Consider the following 25,701-nt stretch of genomic DNA (forward strand, 5'->3'; position numbering starts at 1 on the left):
GGAGAGGAGCCCAGAACATGCTGTTTATAGACACAAGACAGTTTTATAAAATCTTGGCTTATTCTGCATCATTCTGGAGCAAAGCAACGTAGAGAGTCAAAAGCAGTGGTGAGTTGTCTGCCCCACCCCACCCTCCGAGGAAATCCCACCCGAGCTCACTTTCCTTCAGGGTAAGATTGACCGGAAATAAATAGGATTGGCCTAGTCATTCCTCTGGAAGGTCATATCTCCTTGGAATTTTTTTTTTTTTTTTTTTCAATTAAGGGCAGGTAAAGAATTTCACCTGTGGTCTGGAGAGCTGGCTCAACGCTTAAGATCATGTGCTCCTTAATGCGGAGGAGCAGAGGACTTGAGTTCAGTTCCCACAAGGCACCTGATAGCCTATAATTCCAGTTCCAGTGGAATCTGCTGCCCTCTTCTGGCCTTCCTGAGTACTGCATTCATGTGCAAAACCGTGCGAAGAGGCAAAGCTTCGGGAAATAAAAATAAATAAGTCTTTTTAAAAATTAAAAAGATTTCACTTTTTAGAAACTATGCCAAAACACCATGTAGAGAGTTTTCTTCTGGCATCAGAAGAAACCATTTCATTATCCACAGAAACCCTTGTTCTGATAACACTTTGATCGCAGGAGACCAGAGGTGCTAACGTTGAGTGCTGGGGATGGGGAGGAGGGGAAATGCTTCTCCTTGTCTGGGTGTAGTCTTAGGACAAATTCGGGAGATGTCCTCCATGTCACAGCTGTTCAAAGTAGAAGCAAGTGCACAAGGACTGACTTCTGTGGCTTTGCTGATGCCACAAGCCTAGTCAGGCTGGTCAAGGTAGCTCTCCACTCATCTGCCACAGGAAGGAAGCCCTGTTGCCTTGGTCTGTTCTGACAGTCTGGGGGCGAAGTCAAGGCATAGGCATCACATGGCTATTGTAGAGGTGAGGTAGAAGAGCCAGGGGCCCAGAAGTGAGCTGTAGGGAAATACAAGCAGGGACTCTGCTCACTCATGCCTGCCTCAGAGCCTGTAGGGCCACTCAGAGCAGCCCCTGAAGCACATTCTGGCCCAGGCCTCCTGAAGATGAGTGTGACCTTGACCTGTGTCCCAGGGATGACTGCAGTGTAAAGGTAGAACACTCGAAAGCCCAGACTTCAGGCAGGCCGAGTCCTTCCCAAGCACTTCCTCCAGGGTGGCCCACAGCCTGGGCCTGCCAGGGCCAGGTTCTGCTCCTATGAGGGGCATGAGGCCTTCAGTTATCCCCGACCAGACGGGGTTTCTCTGCGTAGCCCTGGCTGTCCTGGAGACTGATTCACTCCAGGGCTCAGCAAGTGAAGACCCTTGAGGTCAAGCCTGACAGCGTGAGTTCAGTCCCCACGACCTGCATGGTGGAGAGGAGTTATCCTTTGATATCTACAAATACATGCCATGGCAACACACACACACACACACAGAGAGAGAGAGAGAGAGAGAGAGAGAGAGAAGAAAATTGTTTACAATTGTAAGGAAGATATCTATGAGTGGTCGTGTGGTTGTGACCTTCCGTTTTCCGGGTTTGGACGTTGCTGAGACGGAGGCAGGAAGGTTTCATTTGCTGCGCCCCCCACCCTTACCCCGGTGGAGAGAGAGCCTTGGGCTTGGACACTTACCCAAGGTGGGCGGTGCAGAGGAAGAAGGAGCTGGTGCAGCGGCTTGAGCCTCTCCCTCTACTGCCTGCATCCTTTCCAGCAAGGGCCAGGGCACCAGATGGCCCGGGGGTGGTGCTGCAAGCAGCACAGAACCCTCTGCTGTACCCAGCATGGCCAGCATCCTTGTCCCCTTTCCTCTGCCCCCTCCTGGCCATGCTGCTGCTTGGGCCAGATACAAATGAGGAGCAGGTGTTGTAAGGGCATGAGATCTGGGGGGTGCGGAAGAGGAAAGGTGTCCTCCTCCAGGAGGAGAGGGGTGGGGCCGCTCCCCCTAACTCCTAACCATAGTGAAAGTGGACACCCAGGCAGGCTCGGGTGGGGAGGGGGATCTCAGCCACCAAGTTCTTAGTCCTCAGGCAGTGTGCCTTATGGTAGCCACCGTGATTGAGAAATAGCAACTACAGCACAACCTTTCAGCCAGTCTGGGAAAGCCCAAGCTTCTACCCGCTCTCAGGCAGCCAGCCCTGCTGCTGGAACATGGTGGCCCCAGGCTGACTGTTTTCAGGAGACAGTAGCTTAATTGGATCTGTAGGATGGAGACCAGATGCACTGGGGACATGAGAAAGAGACAAAAGTGCCGGAGCACGGGCCGTTTCATGGCTGAAGCCATCAGGCATGGCGTGCTCTCCAGCCACAGAACAGGACTATGCATCCGGCCGAACCTCAGTGTGAAGGTAACCCAGAGCAGAAACTACGGAGTTTTATCCCTAAAACTCTCATTTCTACGAAAAGTCAAAGGAAAGGGAATGAAGACAATGGAGTAAGGATGGCGGGGGGCAGGGGGGGGGAGATGAGATGTCTCAGTGGGTAAAGGTGCTTGCTGCCAAATCTGATGAACTGAGTTCAACTCCCACGACCTGAAGGGTAGAGTAAGAGCACTGGCTCTTACAAGGTGTACTTTGACCTACACACGCAAGCTGCGCTCCATTCCTCCACAGGCACACACAAACTCTCAAAGAGAACAACCTTGACAAAACGCAAAGTTGGAGGGGTCTGGAGAGATGGCTTAGTGGTTAAGAGCACTTGCTGTTCTAGAGGACCAGAGCTCGGGTCCCAGTACATGTATCAGGTGCCATCTCCTGGCCTCCACAAGCGCACTGCGCATGCACACACAACACACACACACACACACACACACACACACACACACACGTAAAATTAAATTTTTAAATAAGGAAAAAAGAGAGACCCTGTCTTAAGAAAAATGGGATCAAGCCCTGAATGATGGCGCACACCTTTAATCCCAGCACTCCGGAGGCAGAGGCAAGTGGATCTCTGTGATTTTGAGGCCAGCCAAAGCAAGTTTCAGGACAGCCAGTGCTCTTCCACAGAGAAGCCCTGTCTCAAAAAAACAAGAAAGGAAAAGAAAAAATGAAATTAGAACAACAAAATAAACCCCAGATCTTCCCAAATTTCGCATCTACATTTACATTGTTGTGCGTGTTTCTGAGATTCGACACAGGGCCTTCTCCATACACTAGGCACCAAGGATTCTGCTATCAAGTTACAATCCCAGCTCAAGGAAAAATGATCTTTGTCAAGAAGTACCAAGAACATCCAGTGGAGGAAGCCAAATGGTGCTGGGAAAGCTGGGTATCCGTACGCAAAAGAACAAACTTGCCCCTTGCCCCAGCCACGCATAGCATTTAACACCAAGTGAAGGAAACACCTACACATAAGAGGTAACACTGGAAACCTCCGTGAGATCCAGGGCAAGCCCTTCTAACTTCGGACTTGTCTAAGACACCAAAGGCAAGGTGACAGAAACACAGATTGTGCCGGGGGAAAGTTTGAGTGTTTGAGAGAAAATATTTGCCAGACATATATCCAATAGTGAATTGATATATTCAGAGTATACAAGCACACTCTACAATTCAAGAACCAGAAGACACCAGAAGACCACCTGAGGAGCTTTGATGCCTTGATGGCGACCAGACAGTATTTTCCTCCTCAATATTGTCCTATGTGAAAATTTGAACCCGCAGAAAAGTTGAAAGAATTGTACAAGAAAAACAGGTCCATTACCTGCATCTTCCATTAGCCAGTGACTCTCCTGGTTTTTTTGGTTGGTTAGTTGGCTGGTTTTTTTTTTTTTGTTTTTTTGTTTTTTGTTTGTTTGTTTGTTTGTTTTGGGGGGGGGCTTTTTTGCTTTTTGAGACAAGGTTTCTCTGTGTATCCCTGACTGTCCCGGAACTCACTCTGTAGAGCAAGCTGGCCTTTTAACTTACAGGGACCTGCCTGCCTCTACCTCCCCAGTGCTGGGATTACAGATGTGCACCACCATCCCTGGATTTCTCCTGGTTTTATCATGTTTCTATCCTTCTGACTACCTGTCCATCCCTCTGTCTGGCCATCTGTCCATGCAGCTGATTTCTTTGTGATTTTCAGAGCGTGTTGCAGATACCAGTATAAGTCACACTGAGCCCTTCAGGAGGCTTATCACCATTAAGCAGGATTCAGTATTTACTGCAGGTTATTTTAAGTAAAGCATACATACAGTGACATTTGCAGAGTTTAAATGTACCATTCAGTGAGCTTTGGAGAGCTGGGTCAGGCCCAAGAGGACTGTGGGTCTTCTGCAGTAATGGTGAGAGTCAGTTCGGTGGTGCCAGGGAGGCAGGAGTCAAGGACCTTTGATAAGGGCCAGGACGAAGATACCTGAAAATTAACAAAATCCAAGAGAGAAGGGTGCGGAACCAGGGCATGAACTCCAAAGGTCCTGGGGCTTTGAAAAAGAGAGGCAGGGCTAGCGAGATGGTTCAGAGATTAAATGCACTCTGGCACTTCCAAGGTCCAGAGTTCAATTCCCAGCAACCACATGGTGGCTCGCAACCACCTATAGTGAGATCTGTCGCCCTCTGCTGGTGTGCAGGTGAACATGCAGCCAGAATACTGAATACATAATAAATAAATCGAGAGCCGGGAGAGCAGAGGCCAGGCCACAAAGTGCAGCTTCTCTGAGACCTAGCCTCAGGGAATGATCAGATTTGGGGCACTTCCTTAGATCTGTGGGTTGGCACAGGCCTCTAGTGTGGGTCATGTCAAAACTTCTTCCCTGTCATGCTCCACATGGTGAGATCAAAGCGGGCCAGCAAAGCTCACTGATGGCGAGTGTGCAACATCGGCCCTTGGATAAGGCAGGTGGCTGCTCTTGCTATGTGAAGGTCTCGGCCAGCCCTGACACTGGCCTCCTCTTGATGTCTGGGGATGATGGGGGTTACGGGGGGAGGAGTGCTGTACCTCCTAGGGAGACCTGAGCAGTGACTCACAGCCCAGAAAGGCATAGAGTCATCCTGGCATGGGGTTGTCCCAGGAACCTCTGGCTTTGGTACCGGCAGGGGAGTGTCCTTTATGAAGCCTCCTCTGTGATGTTTAAAATGGAAAGCATGAATTCAGTATCGGGCATGATGTCAGTGCCGAGTGATCCAACACTGAATGCCACTCTCCCAGTGGGGGCCAGGGCTCAGAGGCAGGCGGCTCCCCACAGGAAGGCTGGCTAGGTGCAGCCCTGCAGCCCTGCAGCCCCGTTCTCTGCCGCAGAGGCTGGTGGAGAGATGTGGCAAGAGAACCTGTTTGTTCTGGGGCCCTTAGAGCTTTCTGGCAGCCTTCTTCTCTGGGATCGTCCAATATACGGACCCACGTGAGACTGATACACAGTGGTACACCCTGGGCCATCGCTGGCCTTGTGAGAAGGGTCTCTGTTAAAGCCCATCTCAGGGAATATGCCCCTACTTCCCTTGATGCCACAGAAACCAGTAGAAACAGGGAGGGGCTGTTTCAGACAGATCACTCACAACTTAGGGTCCCCAGAACCTGCTGCCTGGTCCCCTGGTCTCGGGAAGCTCAGCTGATCTCCACACTGAACAGTTTGTGTAAACGAGCAGATGGGAGACTCTTCTTTCAGACAAAGTCCTCTCCGGGCCATGGAGCACGTAGGGCCATGCCTCTGCACATCCCGGCATGCTCCTGGTGGAGTGGGCAGACTGTGGAAATTCTCATTCCTGCAGCTCCTTTCCCTCTCCCAAACCACCTCGACCCTGTGCATGGCTCCGCGCCTGCTCTCCACTACTACCTTACGGGCACGCGCTGGGCTGGGGTTCAGAGAATAGACGGAGGGCCCTGCCAGCCTTCTGAGATGGCGGGATGGCTCCGTTGCTGGCAAGAAGTGTCAGGTCGATGACAGTTGGTGCCATCTACCCTAGGTCAACTCAGTGAGATACCTCCAGCTCTACTTTTGGATCCAGGAACACGAGGCACGGGATGTGCACATCTCCTGGGCCAGTGCCTGGTCAGGACAGCAGGACCCTAAGGGGATTTCTGTCATACTAGTAGAGGAACGTGTCCCTCTGATTCTGGTGGACAGCTTAGAGGACACCTAAGAGTCACAGAGCCTCCTGATGCAAAGTCTCTGTGTGCAGCTAAGGAAGACTACAGCTGCCATTGGTCTTGAGGCCAGAGTCTCTCCCACAGCACCCTCCCCTCCTCCCTGCCTGCTTGGACAGGTGGGTGGGTGCAAAGCTGCCACCTCTGGCTCTAGCCCCACAGCATGTCATGGTAGAAGCCCTGGAGAAGGGAGAAGAGGCTAGGATAGGACGTTCCTAGCAAACCCCTGGAGACCTTTTGGGAGGCAGAAAGAAAAGTCTTGCTGAATTCAGAGAGCCCCCTCTCCCAGGGACCTCTTCGGGAGGCCTCGAGAACCAGGTCTTATCTGCCTGAGCCTGAGCCTGAGCCTGGGAGACACTGGGGGAGGACACGGTCAAGGCTCCTTGCCGCCGTCTGGAAAAGGCTGGATAGAAATAGCTGCGCCCATCTGGCAGATGAGTCACTGAGGGGTGTTTCAGCCATTTCTTGAAGAGGTTCTATTTTAGGTGAGATGCCTGTGATGGGGGTGGAGAAAGAAAGGTGCTGGTATAAAGTATGGGAGGTTATTTTTTGTTTGTTTTTTCCACATGACTTTGTTTAGTCCTATCCAGATCCAAGGGGCAGGGTCACCGGGAAGTCCCCAAACAGGAAACCTGCCTCTCAGGTCCCAGGAAGTCTCACCATAGGTGCACAACTGGATTGGAACATTGGGTGTGGTCTAGGCCTCTAACTGCCACAGGGATGGGCTTGGTGGCTGCCACCCTGGGCCAGAGAACCAATGGGCCCTCGTTAGAGAGCAAAAACCCCTGTAGAACCTCTCATCAGATGAGCAGAAGCAGCCCCTGAGAACTTTGATGAATGTGGGCCCCTTCCCACCTAGAATGAACGTTCTAGGAGGGTGCCAGGGACTGGAAACAATTTCCTGTGGCTTCCTCCATCCAGTGTAGACAAAGTCCCACTGGGGGTTCAAAAGCGCAGGGGTGGGTTAACAGTGCCCAGCTGGGACGAGGCTGCCTCAGCTTCACTGTTCTTAGGTTCTAGGGCTGGGTTTGGTCTTTTGGGGAGACAAATATTCTGGTGTCTGCAGGGGTGGGTTCTAGACTCAGAACTTGGCCTTTATAAAGTTAAGTGGCCATCAGAAGAGGTGAGGCTAGCACTGGGCTTCAGTTGGCCCAGCCTGGGAATCAGGAGTTAAATGGGGCCACAGGGGCTGCTCACGCCAGCGGCATTCCCTACCCCACTGACCACAAGAGCACACTGCTAACTCATTCCCTCCTTTGCTTCCTCTGCAGTGAGGACAAATGCCCCTAGGATGCTGGGCACAAGGGGGTGCTCACCACAATGTGGTGTCCCCTCCATCTTTGGGTGCTGCTCTTGGGCTTCTGGGGCAGGATGCCTGAGCTCAGGCTCCCCATCTGACAAGCCACCTGGCAGCAGAGACGCGTTGCAGCCTTGGGGCCTCATGAGCCTTGAGGATCACTTGGCATAGCAGGAGACCCAGTGTGTCAGGGATGAGGTAGCCAAGGGAAGATGACCGGAAAAGAAGCCAGGAGGAGAGCAAGGCTGGGGTGGTTGTGAGGTCACGGCGAAGGGCTTCCCTAGTGTGCTGAGAAAGGGCTTAGACGGGTTTGAGACTGTAGGTGCTATGTCCTGATTTATAAGCAGTTTTATTTGGCAGGAAAAGGTGGTACTTACGAGACTAGAAATTCGAAAGACTAGAAATGTCTCGATTCTGTTATTCCTTTAGAACGCAGGCGACATGGAAGACTCAGACTTGTCCTATAGCACGGTCACATGTCCATCCCTGTACAGGTTCATGGCAAAGGGAAACTACAACATGAGTTTCAGTATCTGTCTTGTCCCATTATTATGCCATTTTCCTTGTCTTGTGGCTGGAGATAGAGTGCTTGCCTGACATGCGTGTAGCCCTGGGTTTGATCACAAAGATCATAAAGCAAGCAATAGCATAATCCCCAAATTCAAAGAAAATCAAGTCTTCAATCAGTGGCTGGAGAGATGGCTCAGAGGTTAAGAGCACCGTCTGCTCGTCCGCAGGTCCTGAGTTCAATTCCCAGCAACCACGTGGTGGCTCACAGCCATATGAGATCTGATGCCCTCTTCTGGAGTGCAGATGTACCTGCAGATAGAGCACTCATATACATAAAAATATCTTAAAAAGAAAAAAGTCTTCAATCAATCATATCTCACTGGTGCTTCTCAGTTACTCTCAAGAGTTTTAGTTATGTATCTTGTCCCTTCTGTGAAAATATAAGGTCTTCCAGGGCAGGACTCATATCATGGCTTCTTTTTATTCCTATGCTTTCCTCTCTCACCCAACACTTGTTATTTACTGATTCTGCCTGGTGTGTGCGCGCCTGCCAGCCGGCCAGCCTGTCTGCGGTGCAGATAATGACCTCAGGAACCGTCTGTCCTGGAAGCAGCCTGCGCCCTGTGCACTATGCCCCTGCTGACCGTGTTGTTTCTTCCCTCAGGTGAAGGAATGGCTCTGTTTGAACTGTCAGATGCAGAGGGCTCTGGGAATGGACATGACCACTGCGCCTCGATCCAAGAGCCAGCAGCAGCTACACTCCCCGGCCCTGTCTCCTGCCCACTCCCCAGCCAAACAGCCTCTGGGGAAGCCAGAGCAAGAGCGATCTCGGGGTCCAGGGGCCACACAGTCTGGTCCCCGCCAGGCTGAAACAGCCAGGGCCACCTCAGTGCCTGGGCCTACCCAGGCGACTGTCCCTTCAGAGGTGGGGAGGGTGTCTCCTCAGCCCTCTCTCTCCACCAAGCCTTCCACAGCTGAGCCCAGGCCGCCTGCAGGAGAGGCCCAGGGCAAAAGTGCCACCACAGTGCCCCCCGGGCTTGGTGCTGGTGAACAGACCCAGGAGGGCCTCACCGGGAAGCTCTTTGGCCTCGGAGCATCGTTGCTGACCCAGGCAAGCACCCTCATGTCTGTGCAGCCAGAGGCTGACGCCCAGGGCCAGCCTTCCCCTAGTAAGGGGCCACCCAAGATTGTCTTCAGTGATGCCAGCAAGGAGGCTGCTCCAAGACCCCCAGGCTCGGGGCCTGGGCCTGGGCCAACACCTGGAGCCAAAACTGAGCCTGGGGCTAGAACAGGTCCTGGATCAGGGCCTGGAGCTCTGGCAAAAACTGGAGGAACAGCCAGTCCAAAGCACGGCAGAGCAGAACACCAGGCAGCACCCAAGGCTGCTGCCAAGCCAAAGACCACGCCGAAGGAAAGGGCCGCCTGCCCACTGTGCCAAGCCGAGCTCAACGTGGGTGGCAAGGGCCCCGCCAACTACAACACCTGCACCAGCTGCCGGCTGCAGGTGTGCAACCTGTGCGGCTTCAACCCGGCGCCCCACCTGGTGGAGGTAAGAGCCGGGCGAGCACATTTCCGCGACTCTGCTGAGGGGCCTAGAGCTCGGGGAAAGGAGGGGCAAGGGAGCCAGGACGGGCCCAGGGAGACGCGGCCACAGTGGACCAAGGGCCACACGAACAGCCAGTGCTACAGAGGGGTCAAACCCACTTCCTGGCCCCTGCCTCATGCTCCAGTCCCACTCAGAACTGTCCCAGTCGGTGCGGTGACGGCCGGCAGTGCTGTGGGGCTGAGCCCAGGCTCGGGGGCCCTTGACTGGCCTTGCCATGTCCAGCTGCCGAGAGCGTGAGCTTGATGAAAGATGTCAGCCTCTCGGATCAGGTAGGAAGAGCCTGAGGTCCCATCAGTCTCACAAAGGTAGGGAGCCGAAGGCCAGGGGGCAGCCGGCTGCGCCCTACCACGCAGGCTCCGAGCCAGCCAGCAATATCTACACCTGATCCTCTCTCTTAAGGTCACGAGTGTAAATGTTTACTTCTCAAAGCCCTAACCTTTCATCGCGTTTTCCCGTGGGCAGGTCTGAGCTCTCCTAAGAGAAAGGAAGCTCAGAACTGCTTTTTTTTTTTTTTTTTTTTTTTCTCCATAGGAAAGTTTGAGGGGAAACTAGGGTTGAAGATACCCGTTCCTCTGTTCCTGCTCCAGGAGTGTGTCCTGGGGCCTGGGCAGAGCCAAGTAGAAAGGAGAAAGGAGACCACTAGGCCTGGTGTTAGGCTTAGTGGTCTTGGCAAGCTGGGAGTCCAGGGAGACCTGAAAGACAGAGGTGCCCAGCAGAGCTAGACCACGCTGGGTCTTGCGACTCTGCTTGCTCTTGCCCCAATTCCGTTACTCCTTCCCCTCGCCAGGGACCACCATGGCTACCTTTGGCACGTCTGAGCAAGATGCAATTGGCTCCTCATAGCCAGTGGATATATGTCACGTCAGATTACTGGGCCAAGGGCCCTTGATGTAGGCAGCTGCCTAAGCTGATTGTCAGCTGGGTCGTGCATGGCTGATGATAGGACAGCGGACACAATCCCCCACCGTCCGCGGTGGGACAAGAGGGAAGACATGGAGTTGCCGCTGCCTCTGTGCCACCTTGTTCCGACCTCCTTCAGATGGGCCTCCTTGAGAATCAAACCTATTGGCTAAGAAAATTACTTGACCACCACAGGCCTTATTTTCCAGCGCTCAGGGAGGAGCAGCCCTGAGGAAGGTGAACGGCCTCCTTCCGTGACACTCGCTTGGCCCCTCAGGCCAAACACTACTGCTCTCTGTCCAAGCTATAGAGTCGGTGGCTCACTGGAGGACGCTTGGCCTGGCCAGCACTGGGGGAAAGGATCTATCAAGGAGTCTCCAGAGCCTGCTTTGCCACGACACTTACGGGTCTATGCTCACTGCTGGTCAGATGTGGGGCTCTGATGCTGAGGGCCTGTGAGCCCTGGTGGACTCTTGGGCTGGCCTGGTTTGGAAGCCCATCATCCCCAAGAGACATCTCAGCCCAATTTCCCCACTAAGCAGAGTGTGTCCAGAGGGAAGGGAAACTGTCTGTCCAGGAGCATAAATGCTCTTGACAGCTGCTTTTGGCAGCCCCCGAGGCAGGCCACAGGAAATGCTGGAGCACCCAAAACAGAAGTGTTCCAGCGACGCGGTGACTTAAGATGAGACATCTGAATGCGGATCTAGGCTTCTCTCTGCCCGCTTGGTTCTCGCCTTCCCTGACTCTGGACCCTCTGCCTCGCAGCAGACAGCATCACCCACTCCCATGCTCTGCTGTCTCATGCCATCCTCAGAGCTACCTCCTTTCCAGTGCCGCCTTGCCTCCAGAGTCCTATAGGTTCCATGGCCCCAAATGCCCACTGATGGGGTCCCAGCCCCTCCCGAAGTCAGGCCATCCATTTCTTTCTCGCTCGCTCTTTCTTTCTCTCTTCTCTCTCTCTCTCTCTCTCTCTCTCTCTTTTTCTCGTTTTTGGTTGTTTGAGGCAGGGTTTCTCTGTGTAGCCCTGGCTATCCTGGACTCACTTTGTAGATCAGGCTGGCCTCAAACTCAAAGATCCACCTGCCCCTGCCTCCTGAGTGCTGGGATTAAAGACGTGTGCCACCATGCCTGGCCAGTAAATATATATAATTTTGTGTGTTTTGTCTGTGTGTATGTGTGCACATCACATGCATGCAGTGCCTGAGGAGGCCAAAAGAGACATCAGGTCGCCTAGAATTAGAGTTACAGACTTACAGACTGCCATGTGGGTGCTGAGACTTGAACCTGGGTCCTCTGGAAGAGCAGTCACTGAGCCATCTCTCTAGCCAGCCCCAAAATAAACCTTTTTTTTTTTTCCAAGAAAGGATTTGTCCTGGAACTTGCTCTATAGACCAGGCTGGCCTCAAACTTAGAGATCTGCCTGCCTCTGCCTCCCAAGCACTGGGACTAAAGGCATGTGCCACCAACATCTCTCCTTTCTTTTAGTACCTCTGTTGCTGTGGCTGTCCTCAGAAGGGCTGTGGCTGCCTTGAGGATGACGTGGGCCAGCAGCCATGATGCCCCTTCCTGTGGAGACCTAACTGTTGTCTATCATCAGGGATCCAAGGCAGCAGCCCAGAGCCATCCTCGGCTCCGCCCACCTCAGCATCCACGCCACAGACCCAGCACCAATAGCCCCGCACTGTCGCAAGAATCTGGTCTCCACTCTCCTTCCAGTGGCCTTAGCTCTAAGACACCCCCCCTTCCCTTTCTTCCCAGCCACAAAATGACCACACATTTACCAAAACTTCCTGCAGTTTCACCTGCCTTGGATATTATGCATGGCTGGTGGGGAGGGGCTGCTGCATGGCGTGACCCCATTCCTCCCCTCCAGCATTGCTTCCCTGAGGTCTAGAACTAGGCCACGGGCATCCTTTGATCTCACCTCAGTGAATGGTCACTTGTTGTTCTGAGCAACTCTGTGCTTCCCTGTGACCTATTTTTCACTTCCTGGTTAGAGGCTTGTGGTTTCTCACAGGTGCTAACGCAGTCACCCTGCCTCGGGAATGCGCTCCCACGGTCAGCGGTCAGCGTGCTGGTTCCCTGCTTGGCCATTTTCCTCAACATCTGCAGCTATAAAAGTCTTTTTTCTTCTTTCTAGAGAGAGTCCAGAGAATAATCACTAAAATAGAAGAATCACTAAAATTGGACCAATTTTTACTTGAAACTTTCTCCAAAAAAAAAAAAAAAAAAGCATAGTGCTATTTAATGAGTCATTTAATAATTAAGAGTGCTGACTCCAACTTTTTAAAGCTATTTATCTTTTTGAAAGATAATAGTACCCTCTGGGTTATTTTCTAATTGACTTTCAGTTCAATGGTGTGAAGAAATTATTGGGACTGTCACCATAGCACCAGTTTCCTGTTATCGTGGTCAAAATGTCAGCTGTGCCCTTGAAAAAGCAGGCTTCCCTGGGCAAGCAGCCTTCCACCTGTAATATTCAGGGCTAGCCTGGGCTTCTGAACAGAGAGGCCACAGTGTGGGCATCAGGCACAAGGCAAACAGCTGCCTCCTGCTTCACCTCAGGCCTCCTCCGGGGTGGCAATCAGACTCCGGTCTCTTCCCATGTGAAATGGGAGCAGGAATTCTCTTAGGTGTCCATGGGAGCTGCTGTTCCTCAGGTTTGTATGTAAGTCCTTACAATGCTCGATCCTTAAGTCAGAATAGTGCAACCAAGGTGTCCTGAAAGAGAGTGTCCATGAGGGGAGGAAGGTCCCTCTCAAGCCCCTATGATCTGGATGTCAGTGAGTGTGTGGCAGTCCAGGCTCTGGGACTCTCGAGGAGTACTGTGCAGGGAATGAAGACCTTTGGTGATAGGGCATGAGGGGAGCACATCTCGGCTTCATGGGAGCACACTGGAGACACTGGGTAAGGTTCTCCTAATAGGAGGCAGAAAGGAGGAGCTTGGACACATACAGGGACATGGGATGGACACTCCATAGTCAGGAAAGGACCAGCAGCACTGGCTGGCCGTGCCTATGACCCAGCATCCCAGTCTTTACCTTTGGCTTTTCTTTTGTGGGGTCTTTTTGAGGAGGGAGGTTGGTTCTATTGAGACAGAATCTCACTTTTTAGCCCAGGCTGGCCTCAAACTCAAAGTAACTTTCTTGTCTCAGCGTCCCCAGATTATAGGCATGAGCCACCATCCTCAGCTCCCGCTGGGGCTTTTACTCCCTGCCCTCTGGTCCGGCAATGTATGTGCCTAGGTAGCTGGCTGTGAGGCGGAGATCAGGGTGGTGTCACCGTGGCCTCATTCAGACGCCCAGCGTCCCACACAGCCCTGCGGTCTCCTTATTCTCACTGGCCAGTGGTTCAGAAGCCCACACTCCTCACATGCTTTGGGGTTGCCCCATACTTTCCCCCCTAACATCCTTCGTGGGGATTGAGAGCAACAATAGTCGCCCTGGTTTCCATGGGAATGGAGTCAGGTGCTGGAAGTACTTGCATAGCAGTTGTGTAAACATGCCGCCTTGAACAACTGAGTTCCTCCGGTACACGCACCTGCACATCCCAGCTTGAGCTAATGGTTGTTCTTGGGGAGAGGTGTACCTTCCTGTCCCCAAAAGGACTAACAGAGGTGATCATCAGTCTCCCCATTGTCCGTTCTCTGGCTGCTTACCAAAAGAGCCAAGCAAAGAGGACGGATAGGCAGCCATCTCCCACCGCTGAAGCTGGGTGAGGGAGATATTCGTATTATTAGTGTGGGGAATGACTGAAGTAAGGAAGTCAGAAATAAGTGATGAAGGCTCGGCTGTTAAGAGCGCCAACTGCTTCTTCCAGAGGATCCGGGTTCAGTTCCCAGCAACCACATGGCAGGAACAACAGTCTGAAACTCCAGCTCCAGGGGAGCTGACACCCTCACACAGACACACATGCAGTCAAAACCCCAACGCACTGAACATTTGTGAGAGAATAAGTGGGCAAGAGTGGAAGATCACGCAAGGAGAGGAACGAGTAGGGGTGAGGTAGGGGACATTGACGTTGGGCTGAGATGAGGGTAGACTCACTGAGTGACTGAGAACCTCAGCAGCTGTGCCCCAGCTCCCAGGCACAGAGGCTCTGCATGGCCCGCTTCTCAGCCCCGGGACCCAGGAAGTGTCTGGCTCTTCTCCTCCCAGCCCAGTGCCAGTGTGCCTCTCCCCCCACTCCCGGTGGGGAAGGGCCTCCAGCAGCCAGGTCAAGTGCTTATTTTTAGCTCTTTCCACACCACCTTCTCCCCACCCGCCCTTCTTGCTGCTACTAAAGCAGAGCCAGGAGCAAGAGAGCCACCAGGAAGCCTTTCTGAAAACCCGCTGCTTCCATGAATAAACCTGTGAAGGAGCAAAGCCCCAGATAGCCTGTGACCAGAGGTGGCATGCCCTATTAAAGGCCTTATTACTTGTGGGCACAGAGAAGCAGGCCTCTGCAGGGACTGGCCCTGGACACTGGGTTTGCCTTTGTCCATGCTACCCTCCCAAGGTACCTTCACTATTTTTTAGATTGCTTGCTTCTGGGGTGGGTTCTGTAGGCCAGAAGTGGTCCAGCGGTTTGTCTGAGGCAGCAAAGGCAATGGGACACCATTTTTTCCTATACCTTGCCTCTGTGACCCTGTGGCTCTCATAATGATTCCTCCTCCTGGCACAGCTCCTGGCAGGAGCTCCTGTCTAGGCACCCAGGATAAACAACAGTAACAAAGGAAGGGGTGCCGAGCTTTCACACCTCAGGGGCAAGAGTGGACTGTAGGGTTCTGATCTGGGCTGGGCTGTAGTCCTCATTTCCCATCACCTCATGTAGCCAAGGCAGGGCATCAAATTCTGGTCCTGGGAGATCTCCTGTCAGCCCAGCCCTGCTGCAGGAAACCACCCACACAGGGACCTGGGATGCCCATGTCATAGCCCTGTGCAGCCAGCTGGGATTTGAAGAATTGGTTTGTAGCCGTCTGAGGACTTACTGTTGATTCCTGGGTTACATTCACTGTGACTTGTTTGGGGCTGTATGTTCTTGGAAGGACCTATGCCAATCACTTTTCTCATCACAGTGACCAAATTCCTGACAGAGGTGACTCGAGGGAGGAGAGGCTTGTTTTGACTCGCAGTTTGGAGGGCCATGGTAGTTGGGGTAGCTCTGTTGTGGCAGCGGGAGCTTGTGGCACAGCCTATTCACATCTTGCCAGATCTGGAGCCAGGAGTGGGTGTCACACCTTCAACGTCCTCCCCGTCAACTGACTTGTGCTCATTGGGATCCACACCCAAAGGTTCCACAACCTCCCAAGTAGCACAGCCAGCTCGGACCAAGGATTCAAATGCAGAAGCCTATGGGGAACAGTTCACATTTGGTCCTCACTTGTCTGTCTTCATCATGACTGTGTCTTCAGCCTTTAGCCCTGGTCCTGAAACTGTGGGTGGTTTTGAAGAGAGGTGGCTGCTGATAAGAACTCATCCCACTCTGGCTCTGGACGGAGCAGGGCTCTTGGACCAAGGGTCACTGCACACGGTTCTCCATCAGAGGAAAAGTCCAGAGCCCTGGGAGTGGGAGGAGCACTCTTCTGTGAAGTTCTTTCCTAGCCTTAAACAAGGAGACTTGGGCTGAAAGTGTGAGCAAAGAAGACTGCTCAGCGCTGAGTCCAAACAGGGCTTTACCTAGCAAGTCTTTCCTGGCCCGGGGGTCTGCCCCAGCTGAGCAAAGCCCTTACTCGGAAGGAAATGGAAGCATAGTGTCAGACCCCAGCACTAGGAGGCAGGGGAAGGGCAGTGCCTCTCTAACACCCTCCCCTCTATGTTTGAATGCCATTCCTGTTCTGCAGTGTATCTTGGCTGCTGGACCCCTGTAGCCCATGAATTGCAATTCAATCCTTGAGGTTGGGGCCCTGGCTTTCCTTGTGTTGCATCCCAAGCCTTTGAAACTTGCGTGGTTTTTTCCTCCCTCTTAATTGTTCCCCTTTTCTGGCCCAGTGAAAATTTCTCTATGGGTTAAGAGGAGAACCTTGTTTGTAACTTGTCATTTACGTTTGATATATGTCCCTGAGAGGTTTATGATTTGGGGACAATGTATCTGTCATTTTTTTTCCTCTGTAATGCCTTTGGCACCCTGCTTTGAAAGACTTGCTCAGGCTCAAGGAATGGCTCAGTGCTACAATGTATGTCTAAGGTTCAATCTACCAAGAGATAGGTCTGTCTCCTCCCTAAGGTTATGGAGAATCATGGGAATACTCTGTTTACTCTTGTATCTGTGATTCTCATCAGCCTCCCTCCTGTTTCCTTACAGAAATCAGAGTGGCTCTGTCTGAACTGCCAAACCAAGCGGCTGCTGGAGGGTGGCCTCGGGGAGCCAGCCCCGCTGCCACTGCCCACTTCACAGCAGCCTCCTGCAGGAGTCCCTCACCGTGCAGCTGGAGCAGCCCCTCTGAAGCAGAAAGGGCCACAGGGGCTGGGCCAGCCCTCAGGTTCCCTGCCTGCCAAGGCCAGCCCTCAGGCCACCAAGGCCAGCCCTCAGGCCACCAAGGCCAGCCCTCAGGCCAAGCCCCTCAGGGCTTCTGAACCCAGTAAGACCTCTAGCGGTGCCCAGGAAAAGAAGACAGGAATCCCTGCTAAAGCTGAGCAGAAGCCACCTCCAGAGACTACCGTGCCTCCCGCTCCCGGGACTCCGAAAGCAAAAAGCGGGGTGAAAAGGACTGAACCTGCTACTCCAGTCACCAAGCCTGTTCCAGAAGCTCCCAAGGGTGGGGAGGCTGAGGTCAGTTCCATTTAACGTCCAGGATCCTAGCTTTCAGAGAGTTCGAGGAAGGGCGCGCCTCCCCAAGGGGCTCAGGATGGGAGCCTGAGACAGATCTATTGGGACCAGCTGAGACACCCTGATTGAAAAAGCAGTCTAGATAAGAATTCAGGAGGTCACGGGTGTGGCGGCTCATGCTTCTAATCCCAGCACTTCCAAGGCAGAGAGAGTCAGATCTTTGTGAGTTCGAGGTTAGCGTGGTCTACACAGTGAGTTCCAGGACAGCCAGGGCTATATAGAGAGACCCTGTCTCAATAAATAAATAAATAACAACAAACACAAAGTTGGACAGGTCTGGGGACTGCGAGATAGAGACGTCTATCTCACAGATGTCCAGTGTCTGGCATTTTGCTCGTTTCCCACCTTTTGATCTAGTAAAGTTTCTCTTTGAAGATCTAGATCTTGCTGTGGAATCAGTAAGTCACTGAGGGCCAGAGCCCTTGGGACATGGAGGGCCCCTTCCCGGGTCCCTGGGATTGACAGAGAGGGCTGGGGTAAGCGTCTGCTTTCCGTCCCCTGCAGGAACCGGTCAGCAAGCCTTACTCGCAGGACCTGTCTCGAAGCCCACAGAGCCTGAGCGACACCGGCTATTCCTCTGACGGCGTCTCCAGCTCCCAGAGTGAGATCACGGGGGTCGTCCAGCACGACGCGGAGCAGCTTGACAGTGCAGGGGTGACGGGGCCCCGCCCGCCCAGCCCCTCGGAGCTCCACAAAGTGGGGAGTAGCATGCGCCCCTCCCTGGAGGCCCAGGCGGGGGCACCCGGCGGGGAGTGGAGCAAGCCACCCCGCGGCAGTGCCCTTGAAGACCAGAAACGGCGTCCCCACTCCTTGTCCATCATGCCCGAGGCCTTCGACTCTGACGAGGAGCTGCAGGATATCCTCGAGGAGGAGGCCTCCCTGGCGTGGGGGCGGCAGAGGGAGCCGCAGGACACGGCCGAGTCTTCCGACGACTTCGGCAGCCAGCTGAGGCACGACTACGTGGAGGACAGCAGCGAGGGCGGCCTGTCCCCTCTCCCACCCCAGCCCCCGGCCAGGGCAGAGATGACGGACGAGGACTTCATGCGGAGGCAGATCCTGGAAATGAGCGCGGAGGAGGACAACCTGGAGGAAGAGGACGCCGCTGTGTCCGGGCGGGGCCCGGCCAAACAGAAGGGAGGCGCCAGGCCCAGGCCCGAATCCAGCCAAGAGCCGCCCAGGAGGCGCCTCCCCCACAACGCCACCACAGGCTACGAGGAGCTCCTGGCTGAGGGGGGCCCAGCGGAGCCCGACGGCGGCGCCCTGCAGGGCGGCCTCAGGCGCTTCAAGACCATCGAGCTCAACAGCACGGGCGGCTACGGCCACGAGCTGGACCTGGGCCAAGGCCCCGATGCCAGCCTGGACCGCGAGCCCGAGCTGGAGATGGAGAGCCTCACAGGCTCGCCCGAAGACCGCTCCCGCGGCGAGCACTCCTCCACCCTGCCAGCCTCCACGCCCAGCTACACGTCGGGCACCTCGCCCACCTCCCTGTCCTCCCTGGAGGAGGACAGCGACAGCAGCCCAAGCCGCCGGCAGCGGCTGGAGGAGGCCAAGCAGCAGCGCAAGGCCCGGCACCGCTCCCACGGGCCCCTGCTGCCCACCATCGAGGACTCCTCGGAGGAGGAGGAGCTGCGGGAGGAGGAGGAGCTGCTCCGCGAGCAGGAGAAGATGCGGGAGGTGGAGCAGCAGCGCATCCGCAGCACCGCGCGCAAGACCCGGCGCGACAAGGAGGAGCTCCGGGCCCAGCGGCGGCGCGAGCGCTCCAAGACGCCGCCCAGCAACCTGTCGCCCATCGAGGACGCGTCCCCCACCGAGGAGCTGCGGCAGGCGGCCGAGATGGAGGAGCTGCACCGCTCCTCGTGCTCCGAGTACTCCCCGTCCCCGTCCCTCGACTCGGAGGCCGAGGCCCCCGACGGCGGCCCCGCCCGGCTCTACAAATCGGGCAGCGAGTACAACCTGCCCGCCTTCATGACCCTCTACTCGCCCACCGAGGCCCCGGCGGGGGGCTCCGCCGCGCCCAGCGCCGGGCGGCCCCTGAAGAGCGCCGAGGAGGCCTACGAGGACATGATGAGGAAGGCCGAGCTGCTCCAGCGGCAGCAGGGCCAGGCGGCGGGGGCCCGGGGTCCCCACGGCGGCCCCCCGCAGCCCGCGGGCCCCTTCGACTACGGAGACTCCCGGGAGCACGGCTACGGCAGGGCGCCCCCGGCCGCCGAGGGCCCTCCCGCAGGCCCGGGCGCCGCCTACGCCGACGGCCTCCCGCCGCAGGGCCCGGCCCGCACGCGGCAGGCCTCCCCGCGGGACCTGGCCTTGGCGGAGGACAAGAAGAAGGAGACGCAGTTTCTCAACGCCGACAGCGCGTTCCTGGACCCGATGAGGCAGAACGGCGGCCCGCTCACCCCCGGCACCAGCCCCACCCAGCTTGCGGCGCCCGTGTCCTTTTCCGCCTCCACCACCTCGGACGGCAGTGGCGGCCGGGTCATTCCCGACGTCCGGGTCACCCAGCATTTTGCGAAAGAGCCTCAGGAGCCCGTCAAGCTTCACAGCTCCCCCGTCTCCCCGGGCCTGGCCTCCAAGGAGGTGGGCGTGACCTTCGCCCAGGGCCCGGGGCCACCAGCCACCACCGCCGTGGCCCCTTGTCCAGCCAGCCTGCCGCGGGGGTATATGACTGCAGCGCCCCCAGCTGGCGCCGAGCGCGGCCCGTCTCCATCTGCCACGGCACACAGCTACGGACAGCCCCCAACCACTGCTAACTACGGGTCCCAAACGGAGGAGCCGCCTCCCGCTCCCGGTGGCCCTGCCGCCAGCGCGCGGGCCTCCAGAGAGAAGCCCCCGAGTGGGGGTGATGGTGAGGCTGGTGCCCCCCAGCCTCCCCGGGGCTATTCTTACTTCACAGGCTCTAGCCCGCCTCTCTCCCCGGCCACCCCCTCAGAGAGCCCCACATTCTCTCCAGGCAAGCTGGGCCCGAGGCCCACAGCAGAGTTCTCCACACAGACGCCAAGCCCAACACCTCCCTCTGACGTTCCACGGAGCCCTGGCGCCCCGTCCCCCATGGTCGCCCAGGGCACACAGACACCACACCGACCTAGCACCCCTCGCCTGGTGTGGCAGCAGTCTTCCCAGGAGGCTCCTGTGATGGTCATCACGCTAGCGTCGGATGCTTCCAGCCAGACCGGAATGGTGCACGCCAGTGCCTCCACGTCCCCGCTGTGCTCGCCCACCGACTCGCAGCCCACCTCCCACAGCTACAGCCAGACGACGCCTCCAAGCGCAGCCCAGATGCCCTCAGAACCGGCCGGGCCGCCCGGTTTCCCACGAGCGCCCAGCGCCGGCGCCGACGGGCCGCTGGCGCTGTACGGCTGGGGTGCCCTCCCTGCTGAAAACATCTCACTGTGCCGGATCTCCTCTGTCCCGGGAACTTCTCGGGTTGAGCCGGGCCCCAGGCCCCCGGGCAGCGCGGTGGTAGACCTCCGCACAGCCGTCAAGCCCACGCCCATCATCCTCACCGACCAGGGTATGGACCTGACCTCTCTCGCTGTGGAGGCCAGGAAGTACGGCCTGTCCCTGGATCCAGTTCCGGGACGCCAGTCCACGGCTGTGCAGCCTCTGGTCATTAACCTCAACGCCCAAGAGCAGACCCACACCTTCCTGGCCACCGCCACCACCGTGAGCATCACCATGGCCTCGTCTGTGCTCATGGCTCAGCAGAAGCAACCCGTGGTGTACGGAGACCCCTTCCAGAGCCGCCTTGACTTTGGCCAGGGTTCGGGTAGCCCTGTGTGCCTGGCCCAGGTCAAGCAAGTAGAGCAGGCTGTCCAGACAGCCCCCTACCGAGGAGGGCCCCGGGGAAGACCCAGGGAGGCTAAGTTCGCCAGGTACAACCTCTCCAACCAGGTCACGCCTCTGGCCAGAAGGGACATTTTGATCACTCAGATGGGCACCGCCCAGAGTGTTAGCCTAAAGCCTGGACCGGTGCCCGAGCCTGGTGCCGAGCCCCACCGGGCTACTCCTGCAGAGCTCCGGCCACATGCGCTGCCGGGCGCCAGGAAGCCACACGCAGTGGTGGTGCAGATGGGAGAAGGCGCGGCCGGCGCCGTGACTACCCTGCTCCCGGAGGAGCCCGCGGGAGCCCTGGATCTCACTGGAATGCGGCCCGAGAGCCAGCTGGCGTGCTGCGACATGGTCTACAAGTTCCCCTTCGGCAGCAGCTGTGCCGGCACCTTCCATCCCGCCCCCGGCGCAGCGGACAAGAGCGTGGCTGATGCCGCCCCGCCTGGCCAGAGCGGCGGCCCCTTCTACAGTCCCAGAGACCCGGAGCCCCCTGAACCCCTCACCTTCCGGGCCCAGGGGGTGGTGGGCCCCGGGTCCCATGAAGAACAGAGGCCCTACCCCCAGGGCCTGCCCGGGAGGCTGTATTCCTCCATGTCTGACACCAACTTGGCCGAAGCTGGCCTCAACTACCATGCACACAGGATCGGGCAGCTCTTCCCGGGCCCTGGCAGAGACGCGGCAGTGGACCTCAGCTCCCTGAAGCACTCTTACAGCCTGGGCTTTGCCGACGGGCGCTACTTAGGGCAGGGCTTGCAGTACGGCTCGTTCACGGACCTGCGTCACCCCACAGACCTTTTGGCGCACCCACTTCCCATGCGGCGCTACAGCTCCGTGTCCAACATCTATTCAGACCACCGCTATGGCCCCCGGGGCGATGCAGTCGGCTTCCAGGAGGCCAGCCTGGCCCAGTACAGTGCCACCACGGCCCGAGAGATCAGCCGAATGTGCGCCGCCCTCAACTCCATGGACCAGCACGGCGGGCGGCATGGCGGCGGCGGCGGCGGGCCGGACCTCGTGCAGTATCAGCCCCCGCACGGGTCCGGACTCAGTGCGCCCCAGGGGCTGGCTCCTCTCAGGTCTGGCCTCCTTGGCAACCCCACCTACCCAGAGGGACAACCAAGCCCTGGGAACCTGGCCCAGTACGGGCCTGCGGCGAGCCAGGGCCCCGCCGTCAGGCAGCTGCTCCCGTCCACGGCCACCGTGCGCGCAGCGGATGGCATGATCTACTCGACTATCAACACCCCGATCGCGGCCACCCTCCCCATCACCACCCAGCCCGCCTCGGTCCTGCGGCCCCTGGTGCGCGGGGGCGTGTACAGGCCTTACGTGTCCGGCGGGGTCACGGCCGTGCCCCTGAGCAGCCTGACCCGGGTGCCCGTGATTGCGCCCCGGGTACCCCTCGGACCAGCGGGGCTGTACCGTTACCCCGCGCCGAGGTTCCCCATCGCGGCCAGCATTCCTCCCGCCGAGGGGCCCGTCTACCTGGGGAAGCCGGCCAAGGCCGCGGGCACGGGGGCCCCGCCGAGGCCCGAGCCGCCCGCGGGGGCCGCCCGCGAGGAGCCCCTCCCCGCAGCCGCCCCTGCCGCCGCCGGCAAGGAAGCCCCGGCCGCCCCCGCCCCGGCCGCCCCGCCCGGCCCGAAGCCCCCGGCCGACGCCCCGGCCGCGGCGGGCGGCGCAGCCCGGGCCGGGCCCGAGAAGGACGAGGCGGCCCAGGAGGAGCGCCAGCGCCGGCAGCAGGAGCAGCGGCTGCAGCTGGAGCGGGAGCGCGTGGAGCTGCAGAAGCTGCGGCAGCTGCGGCTGCAGGAGGAGCTGGAGCGCGAGCGCGTGGAGCTGCAGCGGCACCGCGAGGAGGAGCAGCTGCTGGTGCAGCGGGAGCTGCAGGAGCTTCAGACCATCAAGCAGCACGTGCTGCAGCAGCAGCAGGAGGAGCGCCAGGCGCAGTTCGCGCTGCAGCGGGAGCAGCTGGCCCAGCAGCGGCTGCAGCTGGAGCAGATCCAGCAGCTGCAGCAGCAGCTGCAGCAGCAGCTGGAGGAGCAGAAGCAGAGGCACAAGGCCCCCTTCCCCGTCAGCTGCGAGGCGGCCGGCCGAGGGCCGCCCCCGGCCGCCCCCGAGCTGGCCCAGAACGGCCAGTACTGGCCCCCGCTGACCCACGCGGCCTTCGCGGCGGCGGCGCCCGAGGGGCCGGCCCGGGAGCCCGCGGTGGCCCGGGGCCTCCCCAGCTCGGCCTCGGACCTGTCGCTGCAGACGGACGAGCCGTGGGAGGCGGGCCGCGGCGGCCTGAGGAAGCGCCACTCCATGCCGCGCCTGCGCGACGCCTGCGAGGCGGAGGCCGAGCCCCGCGCGGCGCGGAGAATCGCCGACAGCAGCGTGCAGACGGACGACGAGGAGGGCGAGGGCCGCTACCTCGTGAGCCGGCGGCGCCGGGCGCGGCGCAGCGCCGACTGCAGCGTGCAGACGGACGACGAGGACAACGCCGAGTGGGAGCAGCCGGTGCGCCGCCGCCGGCCCCGCCCGCCCCGCCACGCCGACGCCGGCCCGGACGGCAAGCACGACGCCGGCGCCACCCCGGCCGCCGCCGCCGCCGCCAGGGCCGTGAGCAGCGTGGGCATCCAGACCATCAGCGACTGCTCCGTGCAGACGGAGCCCGAGCAGCTGCCCAGGGTGTCCCCCGCCATCCACATCACGGCCGCCACCGACCCCAAGGTGGAGATCGTCAGGTACATATCGGCGCCCGAGAAGACCGGGCGCGGGGAGAGCCTGGCCTGCCAGACCGAGCCGGATGGGCAGGCCCAGGGTGTGGCTGCACCGCAGCTCGTAGGACCGACCGCCATCAGCCCCTACCTACCCGGCATCCAGATAGTAAGCCCGGGGCAGCTGGGCAGATTTGAGAAGAAGAAGCCGGACCCCCTGGAGATCGGGTACCAGGCCCACCTGCCCGTGGAGTCCCTGTCACAGCTCGTGGGCCGCCAGGCTCCCAAGTCTCCACAAGTGCTCTACTCGCCAGTGTCGCCCCTGTCCCCACACCGGCTCCTGGACGCCTCGTTCGCTTCCAGCGAGAGGCTGAACAAGGCCCACGTGAGCCCCCAGAAGCACTTCCTGGCCGACAGCGCGCTTCACCAGCAGACCCTGCCTCGCCCCATGAAGACCCTGCAGCGGTCCCTGTCTGACCCTAAGCCCCTGAGCCCCACGGCCGAGGAGTCCGCCAAAGAGAGATTCTCCCTCTACCAGCACCAGGGGGGACTAGGTAGCCAGGTATGGGCACAGGGGCTGGTCCAGGGTGGGACAGGGGTCTATTTCTAGCCCGAGGGCCCCCAGAGGGAGGGGTTTCTGCTGGGGTGGGAGTGGAGTCCCCTCTGGCTCCGAAGGCCCAGGGGCAGGGGTCGAGGAGCAGAGCTCCTCAGTACACACCGGACAGAGCCCCAGCGAGGCCAGCCCGAACCAGTACAGACACACATGGGCCCCACAGCAGCCACCCAGACACGTCACCAGAAACCTCAGCCTCTCCATCCACAGCCCTGTCCCTTTCACCACCCATAGCTAGCCCAGCTCCGTCACCTCCTGTCAGGCCTCTTCCGTTCTCAGCTCCAGTCCAGGCACTTTCCACTCCAAGCCTTATTTATCCCCCACCTCACGTCTCCAGGTGGGCGTCCCTGCCCGCTGCAGGCCCAAGCCTGCGGCCTAACACTCGAGCCCCATCCTGGAGAGCTGAGGGTAGTTCTGCACTCCATTGTCTTCCCGACCCGCTCTCCTCGGTAACTCTGCTCCTCGACCCGTCGCTTCCCCCGGGACAGTGCGGGCTCCTTGTCTAGGCTTCGGTTTCCAGTCGTGTGTTAGAGCCGTGAGAGAGAGCCTGGCCGCGGGCTGCGGCTGGGGGAAGAGCTGCAGATCGGGAGGGTCTGATGCGAACCACGATCAGTGTGTGGTTGACGAGGGTCGGCTTTTCCTCAAGTCCTGGAAGGTTTTGAGAGGTGAAACAGAACAAGATTGGTATTTCAGAGTTCCCAGGGCACAGTGTGGGCTGAGAGGCCAAACGAAGCGAAGAGGCAGCAGCCGAAGTGCTGTGAGGAGTATCTGCAGAGAAAAGCGGAGCTTTGGCGGGGGCTTGCGGAGGTGATGGTTGCGGAGGTCGGTAGTGGACTGGCCCTGGTAGGGCTGGCAAAGAGGGCAGGTCAAAGAGGCAAGCGCACAGGTCCCGCAGGCTGGCCGTGTGGGGCCGGGCTATTGATGGGCACTAGGGGGTGTCCATCAATATGAAAAGGCAGATGAGGAGTTCAAGAACTGACCATGTCCCACTGAAAGCCCGCCTCGAGGTCACACTGTCATTTTCTTTTGGTACGCCCGTAGAAGGTGTGGCTTTCTGTCGCTGCTTGGCAAGGTCAAAAGAACTTTGGTGTCAGTCTCCAGTGTATCTGGTGGATTTGGGTGACAAATGAAGTGCAGAAGTCTGGAGCGGCCTGGGAAGGTTGGGAAGTAGGGGTTAAGGGACCCGGGGTGAGTGCTCCATCCGCACGGGCCTTCAGGCCATGCAGAGTCTCTGGAGCAAGTAGGAGCTGTGGAGGGCGTCTCAGGAGAACCTTGAGCAGGAAGCTGTGCTGCTGCAGAGAGGTTGGCTCGGGATAGGGGGACTCAGGATGCTGGGAGCTGGGCCACAGGCAGAGCTTAGGTGTGGCAGAGGGTTGTTCAGGGAAATTGGAGGAGGAAGG

General features: G+C 58.0%; 1 protein-coding gene across 1 annotated transcript in view; it reads left to right on the forward strand.

Moving 5' to 3' along the window:
• The window catches only part of Bsn (bassoon presynaptic cytomatrix protein), a 91,652-nt gene that overhangs the window by 54,052 nt on the left and 11,899 nt on the right, over positions 1 to 25,701 (forward strand). Inside the window, exons 3-5 of the mRNA XM_060385278.1 lie at positions 8,525 to 9,409; positions 16,649 to 17,116; positions 17,678 to 24,250. Of these exons, the coding sequence (XP_060241261.1) occupies positions 8,525 to 9,409; positions 16,649 to 17,116; positions 17,678 to 24,250 (7,926 nt within the window). The remainder of the gene's footprint in view (positions 1 to 8,524; positions 9,410 to 16,648; positions 17,117 to 17,677; positions 24,251 to 25,701) is intronic.

This window comes from Meriones unguiculatus, chromosome 6 (genome assembly GCF_030254825.1).
Source record: "Meriones unguiculatus strain TT.TT164.6M chromosome 6, Bangor_MerUng_6.1, whole genome shotgun sequence".
In the NCBI taxonomy this organism is placed as follows: Eukaryota; Metazoa; Chordata; class Mammalia; order Rodentia; family Muridae; genus Meriones; species Meriones unguiculatus.